The 21243-nt window shown below is 32.0% G+C and overlaps 2 protein-coding genes and 1 non-coding gene across 3 annotated transcripts; 1 reads left to right on the top strand and 2 right to left on the bottom strand.

Annotated features, from left to right (window-relative positions):
* Positions 1 to 17220: 17220 nt before the first annotated feature.
* Positions 17221 to 18380, top strand: BO94DRAFT_536989 (Aldo/keto reductase; the record flags this gene model as incomplete). Its single annotated transcript, XM_025612168.1, has 1 exon — positions 17221 to 18380. The coding sequence occupies exon 1, from the start codon at positions 17657 to 17659 to the stop codon at positions 18377 to 18379; it is 723 nt and encodes a 240-aa protein (XP_025465373.1). The 5' UTR covers positions 17221 to 17656.
* A 177-nt stretch (positions 18381 to 18557) lies between these two features.
* BO94DRAFT_602052 (uncharacterized protein) lies at positions 18558 to 21243 on the bottom strand (the record flags this gene model as incomplete). Its single annotated transcript, XM_025616405.1, has 5 exons — positions 18558 to 20726; positions 20841 to 20930; positions 20974 to 21060; positions 21083 to 21183; positions 21232 to 21243. The coding sequence occupies 5 exons, from the start codon at positions 21241 to 21243 to the stop codon at positions 18737 to 18739; spliced, it is 2280 nt and encodes a 759-aa protein (XP_025465374.1). The 3' UTR covers positions 18558 to 18736.
* Positions 18614 to 18685, bottom strand: BO94DRAFT_t224. Its single transcript has one exon. It is a non-coding gene; the product is annotated as a tRNA-Ala (tRNA).

Here is a 21243-nt window from a genome sequence, read left to right on the forward strand (position 1 = left end):
CATGGAAATCGGGTGGAGGTGGCGGCTCGCTTACAATGGCGGCTCGCTTACCGATTACGTTAGATCCCGCATAGCTTATCTAACATACCTACCTAACGTAATCCACTACCGAGCCGCCACCTACTACCGAGCCGCCACCTCCGCTCCGATTTCCATGACTATGTTAGATTCAAGCACCGCTTTACCAACAAAACAATTGCATTTCTCTATAAAACTAATTACTAGATGGGTTAGAATATCTGACCCTAGTATACTTCTGAATATGATAATTAGAATATTATGGTGGCGCGCGTACACGCAGTCTAACTGTAAAAAGCCCTAGATCTCTAAATACAATATCTTAAGCTTTAATAATCTGATTCTCTTGCTAGAATCGCTCCTGGCTCTTCTAGATAGAAAGACCTTCTATAATAATAAGCTGCTTAATAGATAGCTTTTACTTTTAAAGCTTCTTCTCATGTGCGGCTTATAGATTATGGTTTTCTTATATTAAAATAATAGTATTATTCATTACTATTTTATATTCTTTAATAAGTTAATCTAGCGCAGCCTTTGTAGAAGAGAAAGGGCTCTGTATACGCGTCTTAAGTAGTTTTTTAATTATAGATACTTGCTTTTCTAGCTGCCTGATAGTATAAGGTATCTTAGGCACTGAATTGGTTGACCAGCTGCCTGGTGGTGTTAGAGTACTTAATTAAATATTTAACTAACTGAATACTTACTCTAGATTATATAAAACTAGTCCAGTAATAGAGAAACCACTGCAGATATTGCTAGTAATATAGATATCTGTACGCGCCTGAAGAAAAGCTTTAAGAAAATCAAGCTTATTAATATAATTAAATCTAAGACATATCTGCTTCTCCACTAAGCCTCCGTATACATGTTTTAACAATAAAAAGTAGCCAATATCCAGAGGTTGCAGTAGATGTGAAGAATAAGCAGGTATATAGATAGAAATAACATTATTCTTACTATATATCTGGTTGAATTGAGGTGTTAAATAACTGCCATGGCTATCAAGAACTAGAAGATGATATTTCCTAGTTGTACGGCCAGTAGTAGCAGAAATAAAGAGATTTTGAAGCCAGTAAAGGCTTATTTCATTACTAGTCCAGTTATTAGGACTAACCTTAATTCTCCAGTTATGTGATAAATTACTCTGATACCATCTCTTTATATAGACCTTCCCCTTAAAGATAATACACAGAAAGCACCTAACCAGAAGTATTTATATACTTAATTAAAGTAACCTATTCCTAATTATCTAGCTATACAAGACATGCTTTTCCATAGTAATCAGCTCTAGTAATTACTTGTATAGTAACTACTAGATCTATAATAAAGCCAGTCTTATTAAAGTTATAGATATCTTCCTGTGTAATCCTCTGTTATATTATAATGATTTATATATAATTAAACTATTCTTATATAATCTTAAAGTCCTCGCATTTAGCACGTTAATAATCATAACATCGAGTATAGCGGGTTTTTAATTCATTACATCATTTAACAAACTTAGAGACCCAGTTCTCTCTAACAGTTTGAATAGGTGTAGTTCCACGTTTAGCAAGCAGAATATTAGCTATTTCTTATATATAAGATGGCCGGGGAGGTGCTCTATAATAATCTAGCAATAAGATCTATTATACAAGTAATTCCTCTTCATTTTAAGTCATTTTATGAGAGTTGGCGCGTGCTTCCTTGCAATAATTGCAGCCATGAAGACAGTCCTGTAAAGTTAAACGTGGAATATTATAGACCCGCGCAGCTTTAGCAATTTGGGAGATTTACTTATTTTCTATAGTAGAGATTGCTAATAGAATCCTGCCTTCTTGCTCGACTAGATTTCTTGAATTTTGACGCGCTTTTGGAGGCATGGTTGGTGGTTGAATTAAGCGAGGATTTTAACCGGTGCCAAAAACGCGTGAGGTGGCGGCTCGGTAGTAGGTGGCGGCTCGGTAGTGGATTACGTTATATATTATTACATAACTTACTTGACTTCACTAACGTAATCCACAAGCGAGTGGGCCGCACAAGCGAGTGGGCCGGCGCGCCCGGCCAAACATGCCTCCATGAAAAGATAAAGCTTATATAGTCCATTATATTAACAAAATAATGTGTTTAACTAGTATTTTAATATGTTGGACATCTTGTTCTTATATGTTTAATTGTTCCACACTCGCTGCAGCAAGATGGTACCTAGCAATGAGACTGTTTCTTACCTGTAGCTGATTATACAAGTTGATTTTCACTAACTTAATTAGTCTTGCAAGTCTGTTTAAATACGATTTTAGCCTCTTTAACAATAAGGCTGTTAAGACCGGCTATTTAGTAATAAGATCTCTTTTTCTTAGTGTTTTGCCTCTCTAATCTAGCCTGTAATTCATTGACTTTCTGCTCAAGTAAAGCAGCCCGGTTAATGATTTTATATTCTTTTATAATATAGAATAATACTGCTTTTATCTGTGAAGATAGGCTAATTATATATTTATAAAGGAGTCTTTTGATAATAGTTTTATGCCTCTATAACTGTCTTGTATTCTTGGGTATTTTTAGCACTGTTAATATAATAGAAATATTGCTGGTTAGAGTAGGCTCATGGAGCTATATAATCAGCCTATCAAGAACCTTGTCTGGCTGGAATGGAACTAATCCTGAAGTCTTAAAGATATTATATATAGTTAATTCTTTAAAAATAAGAAAACATATATTTAGATATATATTTAAGAAATTAATCTTATTAATATAGTAAATATCCTGGTAAATTAGCTGTTTTATTAAGCTTCTGTATACTTATTTTAATAGTGTAAAGTAAGTAATGTTAAGTAGTTAATAAAGATGTGAAGAATACAGAGATATATAGATAGAAATAATACTATTTTAGTTATATATATTATCAAATTTTAGAGTTAAATAAGAGTCATATCTATTAAGAATTAGAAGACTATATTGCCCAATCTGCCAATCCTTAGTAGAAAGAATAAAGTATTCACAAAGCTAATATAAATCAATCTTATTAAAGATTTAATTATTTAGTAATAGATTGATATATTAATTAGATAGAATAAGGTTTTGATATTATATCTCTATATAAACCTTTCTTTTAAGAATTAAGTACAGTGCTAACACCACACCGGCAGTATTAATATATTTAATTAAGATCATTTATTCATAGTTACTAGACTATGTAAGAAATAGCTTATTTATATAGTTAGATCTTGTGATTACATGCGCTGTAATCATTATATTTATAGTAAAGCCTGTTTTGTCAAAGTTCTAGATGTCTTTATTAAGAATACTGTATTTCTTTCTTATAGCTTTAACCTGATCATATCACTTATCCAAGAGCTTAGAATCTTCATATTTCGCATATTGGATATGATATCTTCAAGAGAATTAATTCTTTAAAGCTGGTATATGCTTAACAAAGTTATATATCTAGTTTTTGCTGACAGAGACTGCGGAATTCAAGGCACGTTTTTAAAGAAGAATAAATACTATATTCTGAATATATGACGGCTGAGAATAAAGCCCATGCTTAATAAGTAAGAATATCCAGTCCTTTAAAGCCTCTTTTTCAAGAAGAGTCAGTTTTATAGACTTGACATGTATATCTAAACATGATTTGACTTCTTTAATACATTATTACAGAGTTGAACGTGGAATATTGTAAGCGCTCGCAGCTTTGTTTATATGTAAAATTCTGCTACTTTGAATAGCCTCAACAGCTAGGCAGATACGGCCTTCTTGTTCCACCAAAGATTTTGACGATTGAGGCATGTCTGGTGGAGTTGTTGGTGGTTGAATAGCTTCAAGTTGAAGAACGCGAGAATAACGCGCGCGCCGGCCCACTCGCTTGTGGATTACGTTACAGATAGTTACTAATCCTAAGCACTATAAAAAATATAACTCTTATCTAAAATATTATATACAAATATCCCGTACAACTAGAATACAGTAAATCAAGAAAACAGTTTAAATTATACATATCCAAAAAATAATAGAATTATTCTTATCCACATTCTCTTTAATAAAAATAAGCTAATTGATATTTTATTCCTTTATATTATCAATTAGAATAATATCACGTACAGTTCTTCCTAACAAACCCCTATCTTATACAGTAAAGTCTGTATTATCTATAAATCTTATCCAAACCTTATCCCATACAGAGCAATATAATATCTAATCTTATTATTTATATTTAATACATACTCCGCCTCATACACCTAATAAATAGTAATATAAGAGAAAAGTCTTTATACCTGGCTAAATATAATAACTTAAATACAGAATAAGCGGATAACTTCTACAAAATTAAATAAGATAAATATTAATATACAAAAATTAATAGAACTTAAGTTGATAAGCTATAATCTAACTACATTAAAACTTAATATCTTAGCTAGATATAACAGCTATCTCCTTCTATATATTAATAAAAATATATGATTCTATTAACTTTAGTATCCCTATAGAGAGTACTAAATTCTAATCAAGAAAAAACTATTTATATATACAGATAAAATATTTCTCTATATTATAAAGAGGACGGAAAATATAATAATAATCAGAGATAATATTAACAGGCAGATTATACAGTATTATAATATATAATTAAACAATATATATAAAAATATCTGTATAAGTCAGAGAAGAAAGAAAAAAACTCAGCTATTTAATTCTAATTATCTAGCACATACACAGACATGATAATAGTAATAATAATAGTAATAATAAATAGTGGTAATAGATAGTAATAATAAATATAAACATATTAGTAGAAAATAAAGATAAAAAATAGAAATCAATACTCTTAATAAAATTAAACTAATACTATATTCACTGTTTTTACTATTTAATTCCTATTTTATATACATAAAGACCTCACTACTGTAAATCCTACTCTATCTGAGTGACGGGCTTAAGAGCCCAAGAACTACTCAAGGTATGTGAAGATAAGTAGGAGTTGAATTCTCTAAAGAGCTATCTAACTACAGGTTAAATAATCCTTTTTATAGCTAATCTCTAATAAAGACTTCCCGTACAGTATTAAGAAATTTTTATATCGTTTAACCAGTTTCTTTATAGCTTTTAGAAAGCTTCTTAAATTTCTTCTTTTTTATTAAATAATTCTTATATTTCTTTAAATATTATTAATTTAGAATTATGAAGCTAGATAGACTAAAATATAGGATATTCCAGTTCTGGATAACTAATAAAGTCTAATCCTTTTTAACTATTTCTTATCTAACCCTGATATAACAAGACTAATATAAACATTAATAGAAAAAAGTAAGTAGATCTATATTAAATATTATAGACTTCTATTTTATAAAGTTCTATAACTAATTTTTAGATAAATATAATATAATACTTTTATTTAATTAAAAATATTTTTTATACCTGTACTTTTTTTAAAATATATTTTTCTTATATAAAATCTTCTTAACTTTCTATTTTACAGTTCTACCTTTAATAACTATAATATTAGATTACCATTCAGTAATCTACTATATTAAAAGAAGATCTGTAATAGCGGGATGAAGTAAATTAATATAAAATATAAAATAAATTTTAATTAATATATTTAATTTATAAATATATTGTCAAACCCTAGGATCGCTTCTCCCTGTTCCTGTTAGCTTAGCTCCCGTTCCAATACATACCTTGAACTGAGTCAAGATAGGTCAGACTGATAACTATCTAAGAGATGACTGGTCCTGAACAGAAGAAGAGAAGTAAGGCCAGATAGTACTGTGTAGCTATCTGTAAGTAAGTACAGATAAATATTATTATTAAGCTTTATTAAATATATAGTTACTTAAAGATAATTAAATTAAGTATGAAGAACAGAACCAACTAAATATATGAAAGAGTGTTCTTATATCCTATCCTTTGTTGTAGCATCACTATATCATGTCATAGCACTGATACGTTCTGTCATAGTACTGATATGTTCTGTCATAGCGCTGATACATCCTGTTATAGCACTGATATATTATAGCTTATCAGTAATATATCTATCATGGTCACGTGCCGTGTAACGGCTCCGGTTATTGGTTACTCAGATCAGGATTCTACTTGATAAGAGTCTTCATCTGTCCGGGTGTAGCCTTCTGCCTAACATATCTGTCTCATTAGTTGTTTAGCTAGCAGGAGTCTGTAACACCACTCCCCCTCTTCAAGGTTTCTTATCCTCAAGGAACATAAATCAGCAGCGTCCCCCTGTGAGGTAAGTGTTCAGTGCTATTTCCAAATTTTCTGCCCAAGTTATTAATTATGTCATCCAGCACTTCTGTATATAAGAAGAGTCTTTGCTAATAAATTAAGGATAAGGGTTTTCTTACGATTTTTCCTTGTGAATGCTGCATCTGTCTACACAAGGTATATATTAAATCCAAGAGTTCTGATTACTGTAGTAAGTATATGAAGGCGAACAGTGATTATTATAAAATATCTGATCCTTTTTTCTCTGATACTGAGTGGAAATGTTTAATCAAGGCCTAAAATTCTATCAAAGAAGAAGAGAAAGTCATTCTGACAAAACTTCTTTAATTATAAAAGTAAAAATAATTATTGTTAAGATGAGCTGGCGATTTCATAGCTCGTAATATAAAGAAGATTGAGAAGCTGGAAGAGCTCGAGAAATGAGAATAAAAGAAATGTGAAGTGTAAGAAGAATTATATATTTAAAAGACTGTAATATCTAAGGCTAAAACTAGTACTGCCGCAAGTAGTAGTGTTAAACTAGTTGCTATGTCTGAGCCCGATCTTAGTTTGTCCTAACTAGTTGGCTCTCCTTCTTTCTGGACGAATTTTGACTTATCTATTAATAGTATTGCTTCACAAGCTGGTGATAGCCTGTCAAATTCTTGATAAGTTTCCACGTGTTTTCTGAGATATTATATTCTTCTTATTTTACTAGATATTATGATTTACTGCTAATCTTCTTATGATTTAGGATCTTTTTAACCTTGTATTTCTTCTCTGTGTTATTATTGATCTTTATGTTTTCTATAATTCTAATATTCTTTAGTGCGGGTTCCAATAATAAGATATAAAATACTGAATAAATTTTGCTTATTAATTTTAATAATCTTAACTTGTAGTTAACTACTCTCTTCTTATCTTTAATAACAAATAGTCTTAACTTGTGATAATCAAGCTTCTGACTTAGTTATTTTATCTTAATATTTTTACAGAGTAGAAATACTTTCTTTCTTTTTTTTAGATCAGATTTCTTTTTATATTTATGATTATAGTATATCTTACTATATAAGTTCATGAATTTAATATCTTGAGATAATTAAAAATACATGTTTTCTATAAATATAATAATATTCTGAGTTATATTAATAACTTATTACTTTTCTAATAATGTTTCCAGAAACCTGGAATGGTAACTGTAATTAATATAGAATAGTGAGATTTTAATAATTAAGTAACTAATATTATTATATAAGAATTGTATTATTAATAACAGATTTATCTAATCATTTTACTAATAGTTTATATAGTGTCTCAGATATTGTTTAATTATCTGATTAATCCTTTTTATTTATCTATTTATCTGCGAGTGGTAAGTTATTATTATTTATTCTTTAATTTTTATAAGATCTGCGAGTGATCTCCAGAACTTTAAGATAAATAGCTTATCTCAGTTTAATATAATATACTTTAATATTCTATAATATATAACAATATTTTCTAAAAACAGTTCTGCTATCTGTATTACTGTTATTATTATCTTACTTAGTATAAGATAGATATATTTAATAAGATAATCAGTAATAATCATAATAATATTATATTTTTTTAATTTAGATAATAAATTAACAAAGTTAATTATTATTTATTTTTATAGCTGCTATAGCGTCTTTTATACTTATATTTATCTATAGAGTTAGTATCTTACAGGCTTATTTTTAATATAAGTCTTGTATTGTTTAATATAATCATATACTTTTTATCTAAGGTTTGGAATATAATAATTTCTTATAATTAATTCAGTAGTCTTTTCCATTTCTAAATAATCCTTGAGTAGTTTGTTATAATGCTTAACCATAATCTTTATTCTTATTATAATTAGTATAAAGATTAGTCTATAAAAGTATACTAATCCATCTTTATTAATAGTAATCTTATCTGGTAAGTCCTTACTTATCTTTTAAAGTATTTTATTATCTCTAGTAACTTCAGCTAATTATCTAGTTAGGTTATTATCTATTTTTAATATTATTATTAAATTAGTTTTATTATAACTAATTAACCTATCTATATTTTGCTTCAAGATAGCTGGTTTAACAGCTTTCTTATCTAATTCATAGTCTGGCCTGTAGCTCAGCATATTTACTTATCTATTTTCTACTTTTTTATAATATATGATTCTGAAATTATATTATAACAGAATCTTAGCCTATCTTATCTGCCTTCAGGTTAACTCTTTGATTATCGTGAAGTAGGTTAAGTTCTTATAGTCTATCTTTATAATAATAGTATGTTTTACTTTTTTAAGATAGATCCTTTACTACTTCAATATTATTATTATAGCTAGTAATTTCTTGTCATGAATGTTGTAGTTGAGTTCTACTTGAATTAACTTTCTTAAATAAAATATAATCAGTCTTGACTTTCTGTCTTCTTCAGGTTGTGTTATACGCATATTAACAGCATAGTCCGATATATCAGTCTTAATAATGGTTTCTTTTTCTGGATTATGCTATATAAGTACTAGTAATATAGTAAGTTACTGCTTAATATCTTTAAATATATTTTACTATGGTTCTTTTTACTAATACTTCTTCAACTTCTTTATAAGCTTGAAGAGTGATATTATATAGCTAGTGTATCTATCTATAAATTATTAATAATAATTAACTAATTTAATAAATTACTATAGTTCTTTCAGATTCCTAGATTAAGACTAATTCCTTATGGCTTATACTTTAGCTTACTTAGTATGGATTCTCTCTATAAATATCCAATGTTTTAAAAACTCTGTTTTCTGTACATAGAATTCATACTTTTTTAACTTATATTATAATTAATATAAATATAATTTATATAAAACTAGTCTTATATACTTAATATATTCTTTCTCAGTCTTTAAGAAGATTAGTATATTATCTAGATAAATAATTATAAATTTATCAAGATATTCTCTTAAAACCTTATTAATATACTATTAGAATAATATTAGTGTATTAGTAAGCCTAAATAATATAATCAAGTACTTAAAGTATCTGTACTTTATTCTAAATATGGTTTTCTATTCTTTATCTTCCACGATGTATATATAATAATATATATCTGTAATATCAAGCTTGATAAATCATTTTATTTCTCATATCTTATCTTAGATTTCTAAAATCAAAGATAACGGGTGTTAATCTTTAATCATGATAATATTTAGTGATTGATAATCCATATATAATTATAAACTACTATTCTTTTTTAATATAAATAGGACTTTATATTTTACTAGTGACTTCAAAGGCCTGATATTACCTTTAGCTAATTAGTTATTAATATATTCTTATAATGCCTGCAATTCCTTTTTAGATATTAGATAAATCTTTTTATATATTAGTAACTTTTCTTTTTCTATAACAATAATATGGTCATGCTTTCTATACTAAGATAATTCAGATTACTCTAACTACTTAAACAAGTCCTCAAATCTCTTATACTGCAGTGAGATCTATATATTACTTTTAACCACAGCTAGAAGTTCCCATAAGTCTTCTATCTCTTAAACAGTTATCTTAATCTTTATATCAGTACTGTTAATACTGTATTCTTAGTACTCTTTTATTATTATTAATACCTATCCTAATAATTCTATAAGCTAATTTCTTTATAATGGCTTGGTTACTGTTATTACTTATATAACTATACTTGAAGTACTATTTTCCTCTAAGTTATCTTCAATACCTGACATGTTAAGCTTTTATAGCATTTTCAACCTTCCTGTGATAGATTATTTAATCCTTGCTTCAGCTTCTTATTATATAGCAGGCCATACAGATCCAGATCCTATACCTAGTTCTTATTAGTATTATCTTGGACAATCATAATTCATGAATTAGAAACTCTCAGTCTTCTAATTAATCTGTAGATTATGATTCCTAAATCATAAAATCCTTAATATAATATCATACTATCTCAAAGATATCATATCAAAGTCTATACACTTGTAGTAATCCTTTATAATTATAAATATAGTTCCTAACTTGACTGTTAACATGAGAGTTTCTAAATTCTCTTTATTAAGTTCTATAATTAGTTCAGGTTTTGCTTTCTATTATCTAAGTATCCTAAGCTGTTACATAAATCGCGGGTTCATGAAGTTTCTAGTCATTCTAGAGTTTACCAGTACTTGAATTAGTTAATTTAATATAACTGCTTAGATCTTCAAGTATGGTCCTGACTTAGTAACTGCTAACTACTATTCTAGCTAGTTAGGTTCTAACTGCTGTAAGTATCTTCTTAGAAATCTCAAGCCTTTTATCTTTATTATATAATATATTATATACTAATTATCAAAACATGCTAGTCAATATATTAATCTGTGATAAGAATATCTCTGATATCTCTTATACATATAATTAAAGATAAAGTATAGATAGTGACTTATCTTAATCTTAATTACTTTCAGTATCTTAAATCAGTAGTTAGTGATATACTTTTAATCATAGTGTATTAAGCATGTGTTTATATAATATATAAGCCAAGAAAGTTTATTATATCTTTAATAATCTTTACTTTTTTTAAAATAAATATACAGATATGGTTTATTATACTAAGATTCTGTTTCAGCAACATTTATCTTCTGACTAATCTCTGATAACTGATAGTAATAATCTATATTATCTTATCTACAGATTAAACAAATTTCTAGATAACAAGAGCATCTCTGTAAATATTGTTTTCAAGACTTATTTTATGATTCTCAATATCTTAAGTCTCAATATAGGCAATACTGTATAATTATCTTAAGCTCTGGGCTAAATCATGCTAGATTCTTTAAGATCTCTTTTAAAATATGGTCTAATTAATAAGCAATATCTTCTTTATTGTTCTTTTGGTTTTTCTTATCCTTATCTTACTACAATGGACAGGGTTTACTAATTTCTGATAGGGATTTTTCTGGGATATTAAGTATCTTATTAAATCTTTTCTTACTGGATTTAAGATCTTTAAATAATATATTATACTCTTTATCTAATAATTTAAATTTATTTTAAACTATATTAAGATAGTTATTTCTTGAAACTGGCTTATAACTGTTATTATTAATTTCTGTGGTCCAAGCTAATAATATAGATAATCATTAATTTTCTTATTAACTTAATAGTATTATTAGCTCATCCGGGGTGGCCTGTTATCTTAATTAATCACAGTATATTCTGTTTTCTAATAACTGACTATACTGAATAATATATAGCTTCTTACTATCTAGTATTTATATTATAATATCTGTCCAAACTTCGTGCTAAATAATAGTAATATTATAGGCTTCTCTGTCTTGATCTTGGTTTATGGTTTTTAACTACTTCTGAGGCTGTTGCTGTTTCTGACTACAGTTCTTTGACTGGTGATCTACTTTGTTACAGCTAAAGTACAAGCAGTCTCATTTATGCTATTCAAGTTCCTTCTTAGATATTTTACTCTGTTGAGTCTGATACTGTGCTGTATCCAGCTTCATTGGTTTTGGTCTGTAAGGATCTTTGTATCCCAAGTTTCTAGATTATGCCGATCTTTCGTTGTTGACTCGGTAACTTGATTGGCTATTTTATTAAGATATAGACCCGCTGGTTTATTGACCCTCTCATTGTTTTATATTGTATTTATATAACTTATTATCAATTTTAACTGCTGCTTTGATCATCTTTAACAACATGTTTAGTTGTTCTTGCTAGATGAGTTTCTCTTAGATCTCTATCTTGAGTCCTTCTTCAAATTATGTGATATAGATATTGTTATTCCAATCTAAATAACTGGTGACTTGTAAAAACTCTAAAGCATACTTAAATACTGATTCAGTTTGCTTAAGTTATTATAACTTTTATTTAATATTTTATGCTGTATTAATATCTCTAAATATCTGTTTAAGATATTACTTAAATCTGGTATAACTAGTGAAGATTTGCTTTGTATTATTATTCTGATTATTTACTGACTTTTTTTAATACTCGCGGATATATGGCTTGAACTAATTAAATATTAATCTAATTAGGTAGATAGATATAAAAAGAATCTTGTTAATCTTGCTCTTAAGCCTTTCTCTATTCATGCTGAGATACAAGTCTAACTGGGTCAAGAAAGCCCTGAGCTTCGCTCAATTGCCGTTGAATGGCTCTGATGATCAGACCTTAACAGATTTAACTACTAAGCAACCTTCAAGTAACTGATTTTATTATTCTAAGACAGTGATGCTTTCTTATAATTAACTAACTATATCCATCAGTTCTTATATTATTAGGCCCTGCTGCTGTGGGGCGCGCGATGAGTTTAAAGTAGTTAATATAATGAATAATTATTACTAGATAATACTCGTACTGACTGGTACTCAATATGTTAAATCCTAGGATTGCTTCTTCCTGTTCCTGTTAGCTTAGCTCCCGTTTCAATACATACCTTGAACTGAGTCAAGATAGGTTAGACTGATGACTATCTAAGAGATGACTGGTTCTAAACAGAAGAAGAGAAGTAAGGCCAGATAGTGCCGCGCAGCTATCCGTAAGTAAGTACAGATGAGTATTATTGCTAAGCTTTATTAAACATATGGTTACTTAAAGACAATTGAATTGAACACGAAGAACAGAACCAACTAAGTATATAAAAGAATGTCCTTATATCCTATCCTTTGTTATAGCATCACTATACCATATCATAACACTGATACGTCCTGTTATAGCGCTGATACGTTCTGTCGTAGCACTGATACATCCTGTCATAACACTGATACATTATAACTTATCAGTAATATGTCCATCATGGTCACGTGCCGTGTAACGGCTCCGGTTGTCGGTTACTCAGATCAGGATTCTACTCGATAAGAGTCTTCATCTGTCCGGGCGTAGCCTTCTGCCTGACGTGTCCGCCTCACTAGTCGTTCAGCTAGCAGGGGTCTGTAACACCTTACTTCTCTTCTCTTGTTCAAGATCAGTCATTCCTAGAATAGTCATCAGTCTGATACATCCTCGATTCAGTTCGAAGATACGTATACCAGTGAAGCCAAGCTAACAGGAACAGGGAGAAGCGATCCTAGGGTTTGACATCTAAGTAGACCTCTTAATTATTAAAAAACTATTAATAAAAATTAATAAATCTCAAAAATATCTGAATATTATAAGTAATCTTCAGGACCTTCTAGATCTTTATAATTTAAAATTTAACAAGATTTATACAGATTCTCATCTTTACTTTAATAATAAACTCTAAATATTTAATAAAGATAATCTTAAATTAATATTTATTAATATTTACTTTAAAATTTACACTGTATAGATACTCTAAAACTTACTATACTTAAATCTAATATTAAGCTAATATATTATTTATAAAGATAAAGATATTATCTATATATATAAAATAAAATTTATTAAGAAACTCTTATAAAATCTAGTTAATATACTATTAAAAATTACTTAGATAATTAGAAAAATTAAATAAAATTACTAACTATTTAAACAGTCTAAAACAGGTATAAAAAGTAGTTTTCTACTTATTATTTTTCTTAATCTATATACAGTAAAAGGCTTAGATTATATCTAGTTTAATAGAATAATAAGTCTTAGAAATATATTACAGACTTTTTAAATAAAGATAAAAAATAGTAATTCTTTATAATTATCTAGTTAAAAGCTTAATAATTTATATGAAAGTATAAATCTCTATTAAAGTTTAAAATAAATAATATAAAAATAATTATTAAAAAATTATTAATATATACAAACCCCTTTTCTAACAAATCAATCAAGATCTTTTATAATATTAAAAGCTTTAATTAATTTATCCAGTACAGAGACCTCTAGAAAACCTCTTATTTCTTATTCTCTATATTTTTAATTAATTTAATAATATAATCAATACTTAAGTAATAAAATAACAGGATATCTACTATAATCTTATTAAAAATATTTAAATATTGATGATAAGATTCAGACAGTTTATATCTAATTTTTATTAACTTCTTTAATTAATTAAGCTTATAAAAGCCTTTATTAATATTTACTAAGCTTACTATATATAATTTTATAAAGTTTTTTTTCTTCTTTCAATTCTTTTATATATATTATACATTAACAAAGATCTTATCAAATATTAAGATCCAGTTTTATTTCTATCTATACTAAATCTCAATTTCTATACTTTAAATATAAAGAATTAAGTTCTTAATTTAAAGCACGATATCTTGATACTTTATCTATAAGAATCCAAATATAATATTATACTTATAAATATATAATAAAATATACAGATATATATATTTCTACAAATTCTTATTAATATTTAAAAATATTCTTGCAAGTTCAGTTATAAAAGCCTTCTTTTCTTTAAATTTTTTAATGCTTTATAATTTAATTAATAAATACTTTAATTTATATTCAATTATAAAGTTCTAATTGATCATCCCGTACAGCATACAACTAGTATTAATCAAGATATTTATAAAATAAATTTCATTAATTAATCTTAATATAAAAAAATATATAGTCTTTAAATCTTTATACTTTATTTTTAAACTTCTTATAATTATAATCTACTAATAAACACTTCTTTGAATACTAATCTAGAAAAACCCTACTTTTTTTTTAAAAGATCTGCAGGATTATCAAGATTTTCTAACTAATTTTCTTTATAAGATCTTCTTTGAATAAAGTCTAAAAAATCTTACTTTTTAGATTTTTTTTATTTGAAATACATTAAAAAAACAGATAAAAATATTTAATAATATAATAATTTAAGACTCTATAATAAAAATATAATTTTTATTCTCTATATTAGTTTAGGATCTTCTTTAAATATCTACTAAACTTATTAAACAAGTTTAATACTAACTATAATTAGTTCCCAGTTTATAATACTGTCTAAGCTTATCTTCTTAGTAAAATTACTTATCTAAATATTAAAATATCTAGATTACTTCAAAAATTAGTTAATCTTTATTAATTTATTTATTACTCACTTAATCTATTAACAAAAGTCTTTCAAGTCAGTCTTTTATGTAATATCTACTATCTGCTAGTAAATATTGTTATTTAAAACTTAATATAGGAGGTTTTTTATTTATATCCTTTTAATTATAATTATTAATCTTGATTAATAGACTGTTAACCTCTATAAGAAGATTATTAATTATTTAATTTTCTTAGTAAAGTATAGATAACTTGCTGATAACTTTCTTTCAACAGACAGGATTCTTATAAATTAATTTAAAATAATTAATTAAAGTTATGGCTAATAAGATAAGACTTTTCTAATTAGTCTTAACCTATAGATTAATCTTTACTTTAGCTTTTCTATCTAGAAATCTAAATATATATCAAGCCTATGCAGCCGGTAATTTAATAAATTATTAATTAATTCTAATCTTTACCTGTATAGTATCAAACTAACTAAGAAACCGATTCTTATTTTTTCTATTAAAGCTAACAGAGATTAGCGGCTTAAACTTTTTTATTTCAATTAATTTTTAAGAAAATTTTAATACTAGTACAGGAACTAATATAATAAGCACTTGAAGAAATAAAATCAGTTATTAATAAATTATTTAATTTATCAGAAACTAGTTTAAATCTTATTATCTATTATAAAGTCCTGTTAAAAGAGAGTATACTGTATCTAAGCATTTTAAAGAGTTAACTTTTTAATTTATTTAATTAATTATTTTATAATATTATTATAAGAAGTACTGCCAGATTAGCTTACTAAATCTATTAATATATTATAATTATAATATATAATTAATACCAATCTGATAAGTAATTTTTAAAGAAAAAGAATTTAAAACTATAATAGACTTAAGAGTCCAAAAACTACTCAAGATATATAAAGATAAGTAAAAGTTAAATTTTCTAAAAAATTGTCTAAATACAGATTAAATAATCCTTTTTATAGTTAATATTTTTTAAAGACTTTCTATATAGTATCAAGAAATCTCTATATCTTTCAGCCAGTTTCTCTATAACTTTTAAAAAGCTTTTCAGATTCCTTCTTTTCTATTAAATAATTTCTGTACTTCTTCAGATATCATCAATTTAGAGTTATAAGGCCAGACGGGCCGGAACATAGGATATTCCGGTTCCAGATGGCTGACAGGGTCTGACCCTTTTCAATCTGTCCTAGCCTACCATATAATACTAACTAATATATAAGTATTAATACTAATATATATCCAGATAATATAACAAAAATACACATCAAAATCTATATAAATTTAAAGATTATACAGCTTCAACTTTATATAACCATCCACAGACTAGATATAATATAGACTTAAGATCACAAGCTATAACTTCATTGTATATTATGTTTTTATTATTATATAATCTTAGATATAATCATATAGTAAATATTATATCTAAATAATTAGTTAATTAGTAAACAAGCACATCACGTGCCTAATTATATAGATTACTATATTATTATCCTTTTTATCCCATATAGACAGAAGCCCTTCTAATAAAAGCCCTTCTAGTTAATTACTAATATTACTTTATTTTTTACCTTTACGTATCTAACAAAGAACAACTCCTTAATCTGACTATATAAAAAAGAATTAATAATAACTATATAATCATATTTGCTAATCCCCAACTACTTATAGATTAATCCTAATAAAACAGATTAATAATTTCAGCCTTATACAGCTCAAGATCAATGATTAGACATACCATAATCAACACCATGATTTTCAAATAAAGCACTATACATAGAGTAATAATAAGCATCATCTAGCAGTGAGGTCAGCGGTAAGCGTACTTCAACACAAAAAATCATTATTGCCTGATGGCCGCTAATGCCCGCCGTATTGGTCCGCCGCAGCTGCAGTCGACGACCAATCAGCTGCCGGGACTCAAGCAGAGGATCGGAGATAGCGGCGGAATTAGCGGCGGAATCTCACCGCGGCGGGCCAACAGACATCTACAACAGTTACTCCCACCGCAAATTCCGGCTTCACAGGACATAAAATGAGTCCAATGCAGTGTTTTTCAGGTGGTTCTTCATACAAACTACAGCATTTACTTATCAATTCAATCACTTCACTGAAAGCAAACAATGGCCGCCCTCAAACTCCCGACTCGCCCACTGGGTAAAAATGGTCCTCTCCTGCCGCGCATCGGCCTCGGACTCATGGGCGCCAGTGGTACATATGGCCAGGCCCTCCCGGACGCTGAACACCTAGCCTTTCTGGACGAGGCATACAAAAGAGGAGAAACTTTTTGGGACACAGGTACGCTTGATACATGATACATGCCCAACAGAGCATCGTCTGACGATCGCAGCGGACAAATACGACGGATCCGAAAGTCTGCTGGGCAAATGGTTTGCCCAGAACCCTGACAAGCGCAAGGACATCTTCCTAGCCACCAAGTTTGGTATCCTTGCCAACACCGACGCAAACGACGGTTGGAAGTTCCGGATGGACTCATCCCCCGAATACTGCCGCGCGGCGCTGGACAAATCATTGGAGCGCCTGGGACTGCCGTATGTGGATTTGTACTACGTCCACCGCTTAGACAAGGTCACGCCGATTGAAAAGACCATGGAAGCCATGGTCGCCCTCAAGCAGGAGGGCAAGATCAAGTACCTTGGTCTGAGCGAGTGCAGTGCCGACTCGCTGCGCCGGGCGCATGCCGTGCACCCAATCACGTGCGTACAGGTGGAATATAGCATCTTCTGCCTGGATATTGAGTCCCCGAAGTTCCAGCTGCTGCAGGTTGCGCGCGAGCTAGGGGTTGCCATCGTGGCGTACAGTCCGCTCGGAAACGGCATCCTCAGCGGGGCGATTCGGTCGCGGGATGACGTGAGTAAGCCAGGGGATGTCCGAGGCGTGCTGCCGTGGCTCAGAGAGGGAAATATCGAGAAGAACATAGCCGTGGTGGACCAGCTTACCGAGATCGCCAAAGGAAAGGGGGTCACCACGGCCCAACTGGCGCTGGCGTGGTTGTTCGCTCAAGGAGATGATATCTTTGCCATTCCTGGGACACGCAAGATCCATCGGCTGGAGGAAAACCTGGCCAGTCTCAGTTTTGACTTGTCGACGGAGGAGGACCAGGCAATCCGTCGGTTGGCGCAGACTGTTGCGGGTGGGCGCTTCCAGGCCTTGACCGGATATGACTTTGGCAATACTCCGCAGTTGTAGAGCGTAGCTAGTGGTTAGACTGAGAATTGAATGAGTTGTCGTCCAATATAACAATGAAGATTGCCGTCCGTCCTGTTTCACACTCCCAGGGTAAGTAATTGTTGATTCTACATAATAGACCCCACACACAGGAGCTGTCGATTGCACCAGCGCTGCAAGCGTGGACACGACCCACCAGAAACACGAGACTCCTGTCAGCAGTCCATCGCTAGCCGTAGCCAAAAAATCAAAAAATGGAGCTGCGGGGAATCGAACCCCGGACCTCTCCCATGCTAAGGGAATATTATACCACTAAACCACAGCCCCATTTGTTGAAAGACAACTCCTTTTGATATTATTTCAAACACCCCAAAATATTCAACACGGCTGCTCCGACACCACGTATCCGGGATCCAGAGACTGCAGCTCAACGTCCAAACTCGCAAGGGCTGGGGTAAAATCGTGAGAATCAGGTGTGGGGCCCGCTAATGCATCATGGCAAAAAGAACTTGGAAAAAGGATAGCATCGGAGGTCAGGCAATCCAAGTAATCATCAGAAGGTGCTACCCATGGAAATTCTGAGCCAAGGTCATCAACTTGCGGTTCTACCGGCTCAGGCATGATGCAGATGGCCCCAAAGTATGGTACGGGTAACCTCAGGCTATTATGCGAGGCACTGCATATGACATCTGTGTCGACACCGTCTAGATATGCAATGTGATTGACACCGTTTGCTGCCTCGGCCTCGATGCCCACAAGCCTAGTCAGCAGACGTCTTGTCTCCACCGCAGACTCTCGGTTCGGATCGTTCGTAGAGCACAGCTCATCTAAGGTCCGGATTACCTTTTGGATCGTCGCTAGATCTTGAGGTCGTTGGTGTTCCAGAATATTCGCAGAACCCAAGCGGTGTCCCATGATGTGGGACAAAAGAAGTGTCACGGCTGCGGTGAAGGCTTTGTGTTCAATTCCGCGATAGGAAATGATGGGTCGGATGTTGCGGAACGCGAGACAGCGATTAAGTACTTCGCGACTAGCAGGAACAACAACTTGTTTGCTGTATGTATGATCTAGTACGAGAGGTAAGGTGGCGGACTCGGTGATGTGAGGATTTTGAGATAAGATGTACGGCTGGTGAAGGAGGATCAGGAGGTAATACTGGTGCATTTGCGTAATGAGCATGGAAACTCGCTCCATCTTGTCCGTGTCCGAGAGTGTGCTGTCTAGGGTTGGGCTTTCCCAGCATTCGACAGGTACTGATCGGGCTGTCTTCTTAAGTTCATCGTCTATGCTTCGCGTCACTCCATAATGATCGTATGCTTCTCCTTGTGATGGCCGACCGCGGCGCTGCATGCGCATATTCCGAGCAATAACCCGGCCTGCGATGGCCCCGTGGATCCGATAGAGTTTCCTAAGAGGGGAGTATGTATCCATGGCTTCACTTGGGAAACCATGATCCTTGACGGCAAAAGGAAGACCTAGCATGAGGGACAGGAACCGATCGTTGTATACCAGTTGGACCCAGACGGATTCCGCCCGGCTGCTCGCTTTGTCATCCCAAGGAAGCCCTATCATCTGGGCGATACTTAGAGCCCGGCGGAATATAAGCCAGGCTGTGCGCAGGTTGCCCGAGTTGATGTGGTAGCGGGCTTCGAGTGACAGGGTATCGAGACCATCGAGGGAGTCTACGAGCGCATCCTGGGATGTTACATGACTGGTAGCTAGATCGAGATAGTGTCGTGCCGAGCTTTTCGTGTTCTGGTTCAGTTGCAGTCCTGGCTGGGATGTAGTGAGATCAAGTTGCTGTAAGCCAAGTGCGAGCTGGATGAGCTTTTGAGCAAATTGAATCGGGTGAGCTGTGGACACAGGTAGCGTGGATACGTCCAGCTGATCCGCAGTAGTGATCGTCTGGAAAGGCAGACTGAAGAAGCGTCCCTTGGTCAGGATGAGCAGGGCCATGCTTGGATGTGGAAGCAATGATACGAGCGAACCGCTCAGCTGCCGAGTCATTGGAACTTGCTGAGGTAGGAAGTGGCGGTCGCGCTGATGGACCAGCTGGCCCACCAACCTTTCGACGTAAAGAATCTGCGCCTGCACATTTTCATGATTGCTGTCACAGCCTCTCGGATCCGGACGGTCCTGGCCGACACATGGGATGCCACGGGATTGGCAATAAGCACAGGCGGCGCGGTCGGGGTCGAACGCGCAACGTCTCTTCCGATGTTTACATTCCCAGCAGGAAAAGGTGCCTTTCCGGATTTTGCGTCGTTTAGACGCCGGATGGTCCAAATCCGATGATGATGGAGTGGTGGACATTTGGAGGTTGAGAGTAGTAAGAAGAGTGAAAGATGGGAGAAGGCGGGGAAGTGGCCTTGACATGACTAAGCCATGGGATTATTAATTTCGCTACATCACCATCATCTATCTGAATAGATACAAGTCATAAAGATGCCAACCATACATGCCTCAAGCCTCAAGCCTCTACATGGAAAAGTCTAGAATATCAATGTTCAGACCCGGAGGCACGCTGACCTGTCTCAGGTCATCGGTATTCACGTCGTCGGGCGCAGCCACCCTGGGGAAATCAGCCATGTTCCAAAGGACACCACGATACGTACGTCATGAAATGGATGGGGGGCGTTGTCAGCGTGGAATCGAATTGGTCGGGGATTTCCAGATGGCTGTCCTTGTAGATCTCCCGGAGGCTGGTCGCATGGTTAGTCTCACTCGACAGGTCCAGTGGAAGGTCTATTGTACTTGGCGGAGAGCTTGCTCCCGTCCCCATAGTATTCATGGGCGAGCTCATTGTCGTAGCGGACGTCAAAGGTCTGCATTGGTTTGTGTCAGCTCAATCCGTGCCAGGTTGAAATACTAACTAGGTCCTTCAT

This window comes from Aspergillus sclerotioniger, assembly GCF_003184525.1.
Source record: "Aspergillus sclerotioniger CBS 115572 chromosome Unknown BO94scaffold_21, whole genome shotgun sequence".
Taxonomy (NCBI): Eukaryota; Fungi; Ascomycota; class Eurotiomycetes; order Eurotiales; family Aspergillaceae; genus Aspergillus; species Aspergillus sclerotioniger.